The sequence below is a fragment of the Chamaea fasciata genome, unplaced genomic scaffold (genome assembly GCF_029207755.1).
Source record: "Chamaea fasciata isolate MVZ Bird 193981 ecotype frontalis unplaced genomic scaffold, bChaFas1.0.hap1 SCAF_3, whole genome shotgun sequence".
Classification (NCBI taxonomy): domain Eukaryota; kingdom Metazoa; phylum Chordata; class Aves; order Passeriformes; family Sylviidae; genus Chamaea; species Chamaea fasciata.
The window spans coordinates 59,758,590-59,773,861 of NW_027094088.1; the positions used below are offsets into that span (position 1 = coordinate 59,758,590).

General features: G+C 37.8%; 1 protein-coding gene across 5 annotated transcripts in view; it reads left to right on the forward strand.

Annotated features, from left to right (window-relative positions):
- SAMD3 (sterile alpha motif domain containing 3) overlaps positions 1–15,272 on the forward strand; it is a 40,532-nt gene that overhangs the window by 7,092 nt on the left and 18,168 nt on the right. For all 5 annotated transcript variants that reach the window (XM_066180484.1, XM_066180481.1, XM_066180482.1 and 2 more), the window contains 3 exons: positions 2,426–2,536; positions 10,331–10,516; positions 10,823–10,907. In XM_066180484.1, the coding sequence (XP_066036581.1) occupies positions 2,426–2,536; positions 10,331–10,516; positions 10,823–10,907 (382 nt within the window). The remainder of the gene's footprint in view (positions 1–2,425; positions 2,537–10,330; positions 10,517–10,822; positions 10,908–15,272) is intronic.

Genomic DNA, 15,272 nt, shown 5'->3' on the forward strand with positions numbered 1-15,272 from the left:
TCAGAGGTGTTTGGATAGACTGTGTCTCAGATTTGACTGTTCCCCATGTGCTTCTCAGCTCTTGCAGGTCAAGCCATGCTGTCCCACAAACAGCATGCAGTTGCAGTAGCATGAGTGCAAGTTTTGCTGTGAAGTTCTGCAGCCTCCAAAAAAATTTAAATGCTTAAAATATCCAATATTAATGAATATAATTTACATTGAAATCTTTCCTTGTCTCCTTCCTGGAAAATAAGGTGCTGGTATCCTTCTATTTACAAGGAAGTTGAGTAAATAAGCTGCTGTTCCTGAAATATTTTTTGTGTCAGCAAGAACGACAGAATAAAATCCAAGAAAGTTGAAGATGCATTCAATCATGTGTTTTAAGATGAGTAAAAAGTCAATATATTCTGTGCATTTTGGGGTATAAAATTATGAAAAAGCACCTATAGTGAAAAGAGTATTTTGTTATGAAGCTGAAAGTTGTATCCTTATGTGCAGATAGCTGTGACTCTCTTTTCCTAACACTGCAGTGCTTTTCTTAGTGATGTAGTTCAAAATTATTTTTGTCTGTTCAGTACATCTTGAACAAAATCCTGTAAATAATTTCTTTTGATCTAGTTCAAGGACTCGTGACTAAAGTGTACAAGACACTGTTTTGAATAAATGTAAAATTCATGGTTCTGGTAGTTCACAATATATGTGAACTCACATTTCCTCCATTGCTTAGTAATGTTAGGCTGAATTGCAGCGAGTAGAGAAACCATGATAAGGTCTGCAGTGAGTAGCATCCACAGCTGGGTGTGTGGTCCCCCTGTGGTGCCAGGGAACAAGGGTGAAAACTGAGTTTGCATGCTCCTAGCCTCTAGCATGCAGTGCTTGAGCCCAGGTGAAAACCAACCATCTTTTCTGTTTTGTAGAATTATTTCTCAGTTAGGCCAGTTCCCAGAACTTGCTCACCCTGCCAGGACCAGTGACAGGGTGGAGAGGTCATTGCTCAGGGCAGGGAAGAAATCATCATCATCACAGTCTCTTTCTGGGTGAGCTGAAGTCACTGTGGAGGTTCCAAGAGCTGTCAGCAGTATTTCCCTGTTGTATTTGTCATATAAATGCTGTCCCCAGTGCTTTTTGATGCACCCCTGGCTGCCACCTCTTTATCCTGTAGTCCTTGGCTCATCCTCTGACTGTGTGTGAATTGTGCTGACCTCTCCTCCCTGGCAGAAAGAGAAACAAAGTCCTTGGCTGGACATGGAATTTGGAGTGCAATAGGTGAACACTGTGTGTGGAATTAATGGATTTGTGAAAGGACACCAAATGTGGCTTACATCTCCAGCAGTTTGGACTAGGACACCAAAATAGCATTTTGTGTCTCTCACTGGTTCAGCAGAAGTAGAAACTGTGCTCATGTGTGTACGAGGAGCTCACACATAGACATTGCCAGGTAAATACTAAGATGCTTTCCACTTTAACAGTCAGTTGTTTCTAAGAGCCACACAGAGAATATAATAAGGGTTTTTTTGTTTGTTTTATTTAACTGCATAGCCGAAATATATTGTTTCATGGAAAGGGAGAACTCCCCTTATAAATATGACAAACTTTAATGTCATTTCCAATAAAAACCTTTTGTTGTTGAGTGCAGCTGAGGCTGGAACAGTTTCTGGAGCATCTTTAGAGTTCAGATGTTCTGAAGAGATGAAGTTTAGGGAAAAAAGGCATTTTATGATTGCCATGAATTCTTGGCAGCATAAAAGCATTGCCTATCTTGGCTCTGCCTTTCCCCCAGGAAGCGGTAAACCTACTGATGTTGGCTTCCACCAACGCATCTACCAAAACAAGAAATAACAGGAATATGAAGAAGGAGAGAAGTGGACACAAAGGTTAAATGGAAAGCAGTTATTTGGACTGGCTCATGGCAAAGTGGATATCTAGGAACAGCGGACTGTAAGACCAGAAAGCATTTGGAGATCTTCTAGAGTGGCTGGAGCAATGCAAAGCTGACTTGAAGCTTTTGACTTAAGCTCCAGAAAAAAAGACTTTTCAAGATTCTAGTTAAATAGAAATGTATTGAAATGCTGTGTAATTAGCTCTTTCAGCCTACCCCTTGCATGTTGTAATGGTTTGTTTTTCCCAGAAATTAGAAGATGCCAGGTTATGAAGATGAAAGTTACCCTGCAACTCTGAGAAGGTTGATTTCTTTGGGATTGTAACTGTGTAGTAATTGCAATATAAACAGGCAGAACTTTCTACATTTTTCCTTTTAATTTGTCAGAGTTTGATAATTGACCTGAGAGATTGATTAAGAGGCGTGGGCATATAAAATCATGACATATTCAATATGTTAATTTTTCTCCTTTTCTGTTTCTGCCACTGGTATCCTAGAACCCTAAACTTCCTCTTTTCTATAAGCTGCACAAGACCTGAGAGTGAGTTTTGTTCTTTTTTCTTTCAGGGCTACTGACAGACAGATGTTAAATTCTTCTGGTCCTGTGGAGCAGAAGAAATATCTGTGTTCAGCTGAAAATGAAAAAGGAATAATTGATCATAGAGTGCTAAAGCAAAAGTGAGTTTATAATATATTCATTGAATTTTCCTTACCTTTTAAAAATTACATTAACACTTCTTGCTTCATTTATACTTTACAAAAAGTGATTTTAATTACTGGAGGCCAGGTTCAGGTATTTCCAGGTATATTTAGAAAAAAAAAACAAGAACAGAAATTTATGAGAATTTGACTGAATGAAATGGCCTGATGGTGTGATTCCATCCTCAGTCCTTGCTCACTGTTTTGTGTCACCTCATGCAGACAGCAAGATACAGGTTTGTCTTTATTTGTCTGATTTTTAAAAATCATATTTTACAGATGTGTTTTCAACAGCACTCTGACAAATTATTCGTTACAGAGTGGAATATGGCTGTTCAATAAATTGTGTGCTTGAGGCATTTTAAATATAGCACTTGGAATGGTAGACATGCTGATTCCATTTGCACACTCATTTTCCTTGGTTATCAAAATAAGCCTGCCTAGAAATTGGAGGCAAGACAATGTGATGGGTGGGGTTTTTTTTCTTTTTTCTCTTTTTTCTTTTTTACTCATACTCATGATTTTCTTCTTTGAGATGGGCAGTCAGTGTTGAAAGAGAGTCCTGTTCCTCTTGCAAGGCAATTATTTTTTTGTTTGCAAAGCTTTGACTGCTTATCATTATCTGCCTTTATTTCCACCTGCAACAACTTCTCCAGCTGCCATTCTCCCCCACAGATATCATTAAATGCTTTTAAAAGTTCTGGTACTTCTCTTTTTAAAAGAATATCCCCAAATCTCCAAAGACCCTGTCAGCATTGTTATCAAAGGAGCAAACCCAAATCACTTCAACCCTTGGAATAGATCACTAATATGATCTTGCAATATTTAGCCTGTGCTTCTAAAGGATGCTTATTTTTAATTAATCTGCCTTGGGCTTTATAAAGAGTTTTAAAGAGTGAATCACAATAACTATTGCACAATGTACAGTTTAAATTATTGGTATTTGGCCAGGATTATACTTATCACCTCTCTCTCCTCATTCATTTCATACAATCTGAAAAAGAAAAACTTTAAATTTGTGGATTTTTTTTTTGTTTGGTTTTGGGTTTTTCTGTTCGTTTTTGTGTTTGTTCGTTTTAATTTGTGTGTGGTGTTGGGGTTTTGTGGTTTGTTTTTGGCTTTGGTTTTGTTTTCCTGAAAGATTCGTGGAGCTACAGCTTCAATAACTGTATGATTCTGCTGGAAGTGAATTAGTGGATGCTTTTGTGGATTATTAATGCTGGTGAATTAGCTCCAAGTTTCTTTGTGTTTCCTGTGTAGGTAGTCCTAACAACTGTGTTAAATACACTCTTCTATATTACTAAATGTTATCAAAATGTCAAAGAAGATTGTCTTTAAACAAAAAAATAAAGAATAAGTGGATGAAGCAATTGTATAATTTTTTTCTTGTATTGAGATTGGGCATATGTAAAACCAGATGAGGTCTGGAGGCTACTCCAGTGGAATCATGCTTTGCTAGCAATGACAGAAGTTAAAACAGCCTATCTTTTTGTTAATCTCCCAAGATTAATCTTGAAGCCGTGCCTGTCTGTGAAGACAATAAGATAGACACAGAGGACAATTCAATAAATGCATTTCCCATATTCCTGCTTTACTGTGCTAGACTACTAGCAGTTTTATGGCTCCTGACAGGCTGGGGTTTATCTTGTTGCTAAGACAGAAGCTTTTATTATTTGTAAATACCTGATACTGCTGTGGAAAACCAGCCTTTTATTGGTTGGTTTACATGTTCTGTCTGCCTTTCCTCAACATGTTTGCTTAGCAAAATGACATCCCTAATGTATCTCTTTTCCACTGTTTCCACTATGATGGTCCAGCTGTGTTCCTTCAAGAGTGATGTCCTGGTACATGTTTATTTGTACATTTATTTTTTCTATAAAAATATGTTCTGTAGCTCTTGAGTGCTGTGTAACAGATTTACTGTCTGAATGCCTTGGAGTAGTTTTCTCAGAGCACAAGCAGGATAACAGGTCTTCCAGCGAGCCTCAACAGGTATGAACTTCCCTATTTGCTGTGAGTTTGGAAGATGTGGTCAGTGCTCAGCTAAAACTGGGCCTGCTAAGTGTTCATATACCAATAAAGGTATTGACAGAATATTGGTGCTGGTGCCTGCATGAATTTGAGCTGATAGGAAGAACAATGAACTGGAAGATCTACATTTACCTTTACAAATTTGGCATCCATCTCCAGGATGTCCATGATGGCCTGTGTGGGTCATTCATTTCCTCAGTGGAGGAAATATCTTTAACTAGGTCAGTCCCACATCTATTTTGGTCAGGCTACAGCAACTGCCCTGACTGCTGGGTAGCTGCATCTGAGGTGTCTCTACTTATGATATGTCATTCTGCTAATGATCTTTAGAGAGCTCCTTCCTTTGCCTCCTCTAAAACCTATACATCAGTAATGTTGGTCTATTTGATGTGTTTTATCAGAAACACACTTATGCCTCTGTGCTTTAAAAAAAAAAAAGAAAATTTTGAAAGGAAAAGAGAAAAAGAGCAACTAGCCCGAAAAATTGTCACCTAGTCAATTACTTCAAATGATTTTGCTCCATTTACACAAGAGGGCAAATACTACTTTTCTATACATACAGATACACACAAATGTAGCTATAATCCTACAGTGAAAACTCAGCAGGACTGTGCTTTTTACGTGTAGCTTAAGAGTTTCTTAGTTTCTAAGCAAAGACTTTATTCTTGATCTCATCAGAATTATTTCTGACATATGTGATTATCTTTTTTCAGTTAGCTCATAAGGACATGAAAAACAGAAAAACCATGCTACGTCTTTGACAGTGGTCAATAGTAGAAGTACTGCCTGTCTATTTTGTTCTGAAGAACAGATGTCAGATGCTTTGTTTGATTTTACCTTTGGTATAACATACCAGAAAAAATTTTCATCTTTATGATTTCTGATAATTTCACTTCAATTGTTATTACATCTTCACGAAACTTATCTGTGTCTTATCTGTGAGTTTTTGTTTGATTTGTTCAGGGCTTGGGGGAGATGCTTTACATTTAGGTATTTAATTTATGTGGGTGCATGCTTTTCTGCCACTTTTTTTTTGTTCTAAGTCAGCATTTCATGTCTCTGTCATTGCAGCAGGATACTTAAGGATACTAACCTAAAAGACCTTGAAGATTCACAATAATAGCTATTGTCTGTGCTTGTTGTCTCAATGTTTTGAAAGTCAAGACAGCTGGACTCACGGTTTTGGAGCCCTTCAGGTCATCCAAGCTGAATTTATTGACACGGTGCTGTGAGTCTTCCACAGAAGTTTGCAGGAAAAAAGAAATAAATTGCTGTGTCTTTTCTCTTCCACACCAGAAATGAGCAAGTCTTGCAAATGACTTGCAGAAGACACTAATTGCATTGCCTTATTAAGGTCTAACAAAGTCACAACAGCAACACAACAAAAATTTCAAAAACCCATAAAATTCTTTGCCTACAGTATAACATATCTTACAGGGCTGAACATAAATAAACACCGTTTCTTTTAAATGACCTGATTTAGCTGGCAATTTTGTCAGTCAGATTCCCTAAGGAGCATTTTTTCTTCCCCTCTCTGTAGCCCACAGCTGCTGCCCTCACATGAGGTGAAAGTGCAAAGCCTTCCCTTATGTGATGTAGCTCCTCAAACTCAAAAAAACTGGGCTCCTTCTAGAAGAAGGTTGAGGCTGCATCTCCCAAACTTTTTTGGAAGCAGATTAATTTTGTCTGTAACTTTGTGCTTCTACAGAACGTGATGATTTCTATAGAAAAGGTACTGCAGGGGAAGCTGAAGTGGGAGCTGCTCTGGGAAATGGGCAGCTTTGGCACACCTCACAGCTCTCACATCTCAGCCCTGCTGAAGATAACACTGCTGTGGGTAATATCTTATTCAGTCTAAAAGGTACCTGCCCTTATGTTTAGTGGGAACTTAAAAATAGAAGACACCATCAAGCACTAAGTAGACTGCAAATCCCAGGCTTTATGGAATAACAGGGAAACCTTGTATTTGTGCTCAAAAGTTGGAAATGACAATGAAGCAGCACTAAAAGAGAATGGCATGAGGATCTTTCAGGCACAGATATCAGAATTCCGAATAGAAAAACATAGCCCGTTTTTATCAGACTATTGAGAGGAAGAAAAGTTTTAATTGATATTTCATCTTCTGTCATAATTTTTTCCTTTTGATGGAAATAGCCTTTGCAACCTTAAATGTAGTCATAAAGTTAAAAGCATATTATACATGTGTTAGGGAAATGGAACAATTTTACAGCGGAAGCCTTTTCCTTTCTTTCACATGCGCAAATTCCTTGTTTTCTCCTGTGTTTTTTTCCTTGGATTTGTTGTCATGGACTTTCTTCCAGACTACAAACCTTCAGATCAGAGTCTCTTGCTGGTGTGTGATGTAGACATGTGAAAGGTTAGACTTTCGTTTGTGACTGATGGGAATCTATTGAGATTTCACCCATGTGCTGACTCCTATATGGATATACCAAAAAGGGGAAAAACCCATCAAGGTCAGCAAATTTCTTCTTAACTGCCATGTCCTCTGACTAAATGGGATCTGAGCTGATATAAGGTATAGCAATGGGCCTGGCTCATGGACTTTAGCAGACAGTAAGAAAAGCTTGTGGCACACAGCCCAATTATGTGTGTGCTCAGTTGGTCTTCAAATCACATTTCCCCTTAAATGGACTAAATAGATGCAGGAAACTGATCCTTCTTACCAGCAGGCTCAAGAAGCTTAAAAACAACAAAATCTTATTATGGTCTAGTATTTGATCTTGTTTCTAGGTCTCTATTGCACTTTACACAGCTATCTGGATTGAGTTGTCTGTATTGATACCAAGAATATTTTCACTGACTTGTTACAGCTAATTCAGGTAGCTCTGTGTCTGTGTGATGTTGCATGGGACACTGAACTTGGAGAGATGATGCTGTGTTCACTCCCCACTCTTGTCTCCAGCGTAATCTCAAACCGTCACTGAATGGTCTGGATGACACTGCAAATGTGTAACTCTTTGTCTTTTTGGCAGTTAAAAAAAGGTACTCTCTGGGATTAGGGATGCCAGGGGTTATATAATTTAAATAGATGCATCCTTGGGGGTTCTTTGTGAGGGTTTTTGGTGTTTGCTTTTTTGGTTGGTTGGTTTGTTGTGAGGTGTTTTTCCATCTGAAGTAGACAAATGTCTCCTCCCAAAATAACGCTATTTTGCAGCTTCATGTCTCAGTAAACATGCTGTGCATGAGCAGAGTAAGGCTATAATGGAGACAAAGAAGGAAATAGCTGTGTGAGACTGGGACTGTGACTGAGCACATTTAAGTGGCAATCTACAAAAGCTGAGTGGTGAAAGCTCTGTGAGTAATTGTCTCCTTGCTGAGGAGGTGCCTCTTAGGATGCAGTTCCTTACTGCAGCTAAGCATAAAGAGACCAGCCTGCTTCATCTGAATTAGTATTTGTTTCACCTCATGAGAAACTATTTGGGGGACTTAAATGATAAGAAAATTAAATTAAAAGAATAATCAAGAACCTTGTAACTGTAGCTCCTTGTAACTTGCTGCAGGATTCCTAGTACCAGTAAGAATGGGTGTAAGTCAGACATGTGACAGTGGAAAAGAGGGACACTGAAATTTTGCCTGAGCTAGCCATTGGATTGATTTAGCTGTAGAAACAAAAGTCTCAAGAACTGAGAGAAAAGAAAAGATGTAACTTGAGATTTTAAGATTTTTGATTATTATTATTATTAATATTAATATTGGAGTTTCAAGATTTTGATCTAATTTCTGTCTCAGGTTAGCTAGAAAAGGTGTGGCTAGAAACAGGCTACATATATTTGTACCTAAATCTCAAAACTGCACATGCACGGGGATTTATGTATAGAGCCAACACCTTCCTTGATTGTGGAGAAGACCATTACAGCTGAACTGAGCCGTTCTTTTAGTTAAACAAGGTTGCATGTGAGCATTTCTGAGGATAAAGTTTATGTGGAGTTGTGTCTCTTTTCAAACAAGCTTGTATTTCATTGTGAAATATTACAGCACATGTTTAACATGACTTCCCAACAGTGATGAGTCCAGCTAAAACTAGTAAAATATTTAATCTCATGCACTGTAGAGACCAGAGGAATTTTTAGATCTCCTTGGAGAGCAAGGTGATTTTGTGTTAGGTAAGGTAAATGAAGATAAATTAAATTTGGAGTATTTTTGTTGCTGTGGCAAGTGTGACTGCTGGATGGAAGAGTTGCCATGATTCCCTGATTATTAGCCATCCCAACTCCAAGAAAATTTTATTTTCTCAGGTGACTGAATATAGTCCAGTGTGCCCAAATGGAACCTGATATGAACCCTGCCACTTTTTGAAGTGTTTTTTCAGTTTCAGTGGTATTACCAACAGAAGGAATTTCAGTGCTACTCAGATGAAAAGTACTGTAAATTTTAAACTTCTGTCCACTTTTGAGCTATTTTAAATGGTAGGATGTTGGAAACATTATGTAGTAACTTGCAGCCAGTGTGCTACATCACTTCCATCAGTAAAGTTGGTGAAGGTACAAGATGCAAACTTAAAGGCTGCAGATCTGCTCACTGATGCTACATTGAACACCTGCACTTTGCTTGCATAGGAGGGTCTTCCAATTGATTTCAGAATCTAAGTTGGGTTTTATTTTCCTATTTGTATATTAATTTATCACCAAAAAGGACATGAATGTGTCCATGTGGATATGCTGTCACTTCCTGCACAACTTAGCCTTCTTTTGAGACTGCAAAGTACTAACAGAATTTCACTACACTTTGCATCTACTGTTAACCATCTGTGTCCCATGAAATCTGGTGAGCTTGGAAAGACAGCAGCCCTGACCATTTTGTGCCTGTTTTACGTGGGGAAATGGTTGTGTTGTGAGTACTTCTACTGATGTCAGGAGCAAAATACAGTACTTTTTTTCTTTTTCTTTTTTTTTTTTTTTTTTTTTTTTCTTTTTTTTTTTTTCCCTCAGTACTGCATTGCCATTCATGGTAGGGCTGGGGTTGGTGCAGTTATATCAGGGTTGTAGTGTTTTTGATAGCCCAAAAGACATGCTAAAAGATGCCAAGGTGGTGTGGAAGCATAACCAGGTCAGAAAGGTTGAAAATTATTGGCCAACCTACTCAAGAAGGTATTGAGGCTATAACTGTTTGTTGTAACCCACTTTTCCCTGTGTTCTTTCAGAGTTAGGGTTTGGGCAGCCAGTGGTGATAACCTGCCTCAAGCTCACCCCAGCTGGGGTGTGACTTCTGTAAATAGTGGTCATGGTGTTCTTGTGACAGAAGCTTCTGGGCTGTATCTGCTTTTTTTCCAGACATGAGCTGATGATAACTGCCTTCACCCCTTCCTTGCCTTACCCTGTGGGAGGACAGCCTTAACTAATGTCAGGCATAGTATTTTATTCAGTGAAGATGTTTGTCTTACCAGAGAGGAAACATTTTATAAATGAAGACAGATAAAGGTGTTTTGCGACAGTAGCAAGCCCCCCTGACTTCTGCTCTGCTTTCTGCTTTCAGTTAGGAACCACCTCCTACTGTCTGCTGGTTATAACATTCCACATTTGACATCTAGTTTTTAAGTCTGTGTGTATTGATTGCTGCTTTTGTAGGTATTTTTTATGCAGAAACAAAGACAGCAGGCCTTGAATTTCTATAGCAATAACTTTCCCTCGTGTCGCGTTTTTTCCGTGTATTTGTCTTACCCTCCTGCCTGCGTTTCCATAGAAGAAAAATGTGATGGTGATGATACAATCTTTGCTTTTACAGAAAAAACCTGAAATCATTTTTTGCAAGACATAAGATGTTGCAGTGGACAAGTTCTTATGCTTTGCCAGACTTCCCTTATGATGTCAAGTGCATATTAGCAGGAAAAAAATGCCCCGATCACAGTATGAGAATAAGGATTATTGAATTTTTACAAGCAGACATGACAAAATACCTAGAAGGATCACTGTAAGTAAACACCATTAAATCGATTTGGGGCATTATCTGTTGTCTGCAGATGTAAATTTTCAAATGGATGTGAAGTTATTCTCTAATATATTTGTTTAAATAAAGGAGGCTAAGGGCCTGAAACCTACTGAAACCAACAGAATGATTTCATGCAATACTTTAAGCTGTGCTTTTTGTTATTTGGAGGGCAATTGATTGCCTGAGAAATAGTCAGAAACAGTTTAATGTAGATCAGTATAGGCTCCAGTGTTTAATACTGTCTAGAAAACCAAATATTTCTTTTCCATCTCCATCTTGTTTGCACAGGTATCCGAACAGTCAGCAATATAACATTGTGGTCAATGCTCTGCTCCAGGCATACCCATTTCTTGATGAAGATGGGAATGGCTTTGTAAGTATTGTGGGCTTTTCCCACATAATCAATCACAAGAAAATAATTAAGTTCAGAGGAAATCAATATCAATTTCTTATATGCTGGCTCTATTCAGAGCATACACACTTGGCTGTGTCTGGCAAGTCATATTCTTATTTCATTATGTCAATTAAAGATTAATCCAGGTATAGCTGTACCTCAAAGCTACCATGAGATCATGCAGACCTGTACATGAAATCCCTGGTTGCTTCTTGGGTACATTTTCTTTCTGTCATTTGATTTCTGCCCAGGGATAAAATTAAATGGGATTTTTTTTTCTATTTTTAAAAACAAAGAAGCCAACTCTTTAGAAAATTGTCTGTATGAGGACTAACATGTGACTGATGCTCTTGCATCATGATTGTTTGTGTGTTAGATATGAAACTACAACATGCAGTAATACTAGTGGTTTAAGGAATCTAGGTCTAATTTTAAAAAACATTTAAAACAAACTTTGGGATGTCATTGGTGGAAATAACAGAAAACAGTGGAAGGAGGTGATTTAGGTTTGAACAACATTTTTTTCACTTGTGATCCAGAATATCTGTCTGTGGTCTCAGAGGACAGTGGTCACCTTTTCACTTCACATCATTGCTTTGCCATGTGATACTTTTGTAGCATCCCGTAAAAGCTTGTGAGCCTCAGTGGGGACTGTTAGCTTTAAATGTATATAAATACATATCTCACATGCCATTACTGTAGAAAGCAAAGTAATTCTGGGAATAAAAAAAATGTTGAGGCTTAAGGGGTAATTATTCTTGTTTTCCCCTGAGGCCAGACATTCTTTGAAGGGAAGGGACTAAAGAAAAAAACACATCTCAAAGAGAAGAGCGGGAGCTAAAGGACCTCAATTTTAATCAGGATACCTCTCTGAATACCCCAACAGTGGTCCTTGGGCAGGGTTCTGAGTAATGCTATGGCTTCATCTGGCTCCCTATATGATAAGGAGCTGGAATGATATTCAGCTTGTTCTGAAGAAAATTTTACAGCCTTTAACTTTTAAAAACTGTTTTTAAACAGAGATTCTTAAGCTTGGTTTTCAAAGGGCTTTAACTGCAAAAGGGCCATAGGCTGAGTAAAACTACTAATAACTCTGTTCTTTGGGAAATGGTCATTACTTGCCAGATGGATGGCAGAATTGGTGCTAGCAAAAGTTATGTGATGGGGCAGAGATTTCAGAGTGGTTGTCCTTTATCTTTTGATCTTTCCCCCATTCTTACTAGAAAGCATATCTGGCAATAACTGCAATAAGTAAACAAGGAAGCTGGAATTAGCAGTTTGCAGTATTGCTAGTCCACTTTCTGATCCAGCTCCTCTCCATTGCCTGTGTTGAGACAGGAAAAACTGCACAAAAAGTGTACCTGCATTTTTAAGTTTGGAGGAGGGTGTGGGAATGAATTAGTATTTTTTGTTTGCCCTACTGTTAGACATTCTGTTCTTCCTTCTTGATTATAAACACCTTTTTTTTTTTCTTGGTCTGAGGCACTTGTATGTTACAACAGTAACAACTTAAAACACACCCTACAATACATGCATAGCTGCTTATCACAAGACTTGCAGTGAAATTAATTAATATACCTTTAAGAAGCACATGAACAGCAAAAAAAAATTATCAATAAGCATTCTTACTTTTTTTTTCCTCAAAATGATCTCCAGCAGGTCAAAATAGCAAAATTTTTGTAGGCTTTTCTTTTAAAACTCCCTCAGGCTATTAAGGGACCATAACTGTTGCTTGCTGTTCTAGATAATAGATGTAAGATGTAAAATATTGATTACTGAGAGGTCTTGAATACTTTAAAGTTGTTTATCTATACTAACTAAAAAGCTATCATTACAGTTTTTAAAATAGTACATTGAAAGCATTTAAGAAATCGACCGTCAATAAAATTCAGAGGAAAAGGGGACTGATAGGTAAATGTAGAAAAGGAAAATTAACATGAGCATGGTATTTTAAGCAAAAATGCTAGTTACATTCCTTGTTAAATAGCATTTATATATAAACTTCTGGGGAGGCAGTTCATATAATGTGGTTTTGCTGTCTACATTGGGAAGAGAGGAATAGCACTCCGTAAATTCTTATTTCTCTGTGGACTCCAAAGAGAGCCTCAGGTGGTCAGCTGTGCACAGATGTGTCAGTGTTTGATAGCTAACCACCTCCTTTTCGTGTCTTTTAAGGCTGGAGAATGGGACACATGGCAATTCAACTGGGCTGGCCTCTGACAACAATGGTTTCCAGTAGTGGAAGTGCAATAAAGTTATTGGGGACTGTTTAGAATACCAACAAGTCTGTTTTCAATTATTGGTCTTTTAATTTCTTTCCAGAATTGTAGGAAAAATAAATTGCTGCATGCATTTCAAAATCCAGAAGGGCTGAGCGTTGTTTGGAGTAACAAGTTTTGTGTTCCCTCTGGTGTGCTGGAGCTCTCTTCTGCTGTTGAGTGTTATCCTTTCTGCCATGTGAAATGCTCTATACCACTGTATTGTTAATGACTTTCATTTACTTCTTGTTATTGCTGTGCTACGTCTCAGTTCCTAGATTCATTTTAACTCTAAAGGTATGCTTAAAAAGAAAGCAGTTTCTCAGCCTTTGGGGTGGAGATGCAGCCACAGCATTTCCTGGGTTCTACAGAAGGCTGCAGTGGTTCTTAAAGAGATGTCTGAGAAGGTCTGCCAGTGGTGGGTGTGATTTTAACTTTTAACTCACAAGTCTTGCAGTTTAAAGCCCTTCACCAGAAATGGATGTGTGTTGGCTGCTGGAAGGGTGCAGCAGAAACTGTTCTGGATTCCTCTCTGGCCAGTGTGCATGCCTGTGTGTCAGGGCAGGCAGTTGGGCTTCCTGGATGAGAAAAGGGACAACTCATCCCATCTAGGATCTTGGGATTCCAGAATTTACATTTTCTTCTGGCCAAGCACAGAAAATCAGAATGTAAAGAACTTGATGTTACTGATATATGTGGATGGAGAAACCTTGAACTGTAAATGTCAGCACTTTTATTGCAACATTTTTGTAGAAATGAAGTGAAATGAACAACTGGAAAAGGGAAAGATCTGGCAAACACAGAGGAATAACAACAAAAACCAAACATAAGAGCACCTAAATTACCACCAGGATTTTCATGACAGAAAAAAAATTACTTGCAAAACTGTGAACATTCTGGGGTTTTAGTTTGTTTGTGGTGTTTGTTTCCAAAATACTAGACTTTTGTTTCCCGAAATACTTATTTACACCTCCAAATTAATTTAAACAAATAATTTAAACAATGTGTGTGTTATGTAGAACTATAGTCTATTACTTTCAATCTCATACTGTTGCAATGAAAGGTCATTGAAAGTTTGTGGTTTCATGGTTTATTAGTAGACTATTCATGATTCTGTTTTCTCAATTAAAAATTTTCCGATTTAATTTTGCAGTATGGAAAAAAATATGCTGCTGTGCCATCAGTCCTTTTTCAAAGGATATTCAATTCAGTAGAGTCAGGGTCATAATGATTATGACCCTAAATAAATTCATTTACAGATAAAAACATGAATAAGACACTTATGTACTTTGAATTTTAAAAGAATGTTATTTCGGAGGTCAGTCTAGAGGCAGGGATTAAGAATTATCTAAAATTTTAAATAATTATTTTTTAAAAAAATTCTACTAGTAGTAAAATTCATTAAGCAAAACTCATTAAAACTCAAAAATAAGTCTGTGGGGTACCTGGAATGAAATCAATTCCAAGATTAACTTTTGGTAAGAGTGCTTTAAAGGGACTATGTAAGGAAGTTTTCCCATGGTATTTCCTACTACTTACAGAACAATGGTATCCTAAACTAACATATGACATTTAAAAAAGTATAAGTCTTCATTTAATCATGGAATAGTTTATTAGATTTGTGATGCATATTGTAACCAGTACAACAAAGAGCTTATGTAGAAAATTTGTAGTTTACAAACAGCTTATATAGAAAAAGCAAAGGTCATAAGCACAGCAGACAAAAGCAAATTGGCATGACATGGTTTCTTGATGACTTAGAAGATATTCTATCTATCTGTGTTTGTCCATTTTACAAAGCTTAAACCCAACAATTTGTAAAGAATCATTTCCCTTAGTCCATTTCATTTCAGCCAACCTTTTGAAAATCGTATGGTTCTAAGAAAACATGACGTGAAGAGGGAAGAGAGAGGGCTCTCTTCTCCACGCCACTTGCCAGTGGGCTTCGCATAAGCAGCTCTCTCCAGCTGGTGGCTGCCGAGGTGTGTGCCCTGGTGCCTGTGAAACCCGGGATGCCGGTGCTGGCATGCCTGATTTATGTAACTGCTGCACACAAAGTGATTATTTGCTAGTAAATGACTGCTTT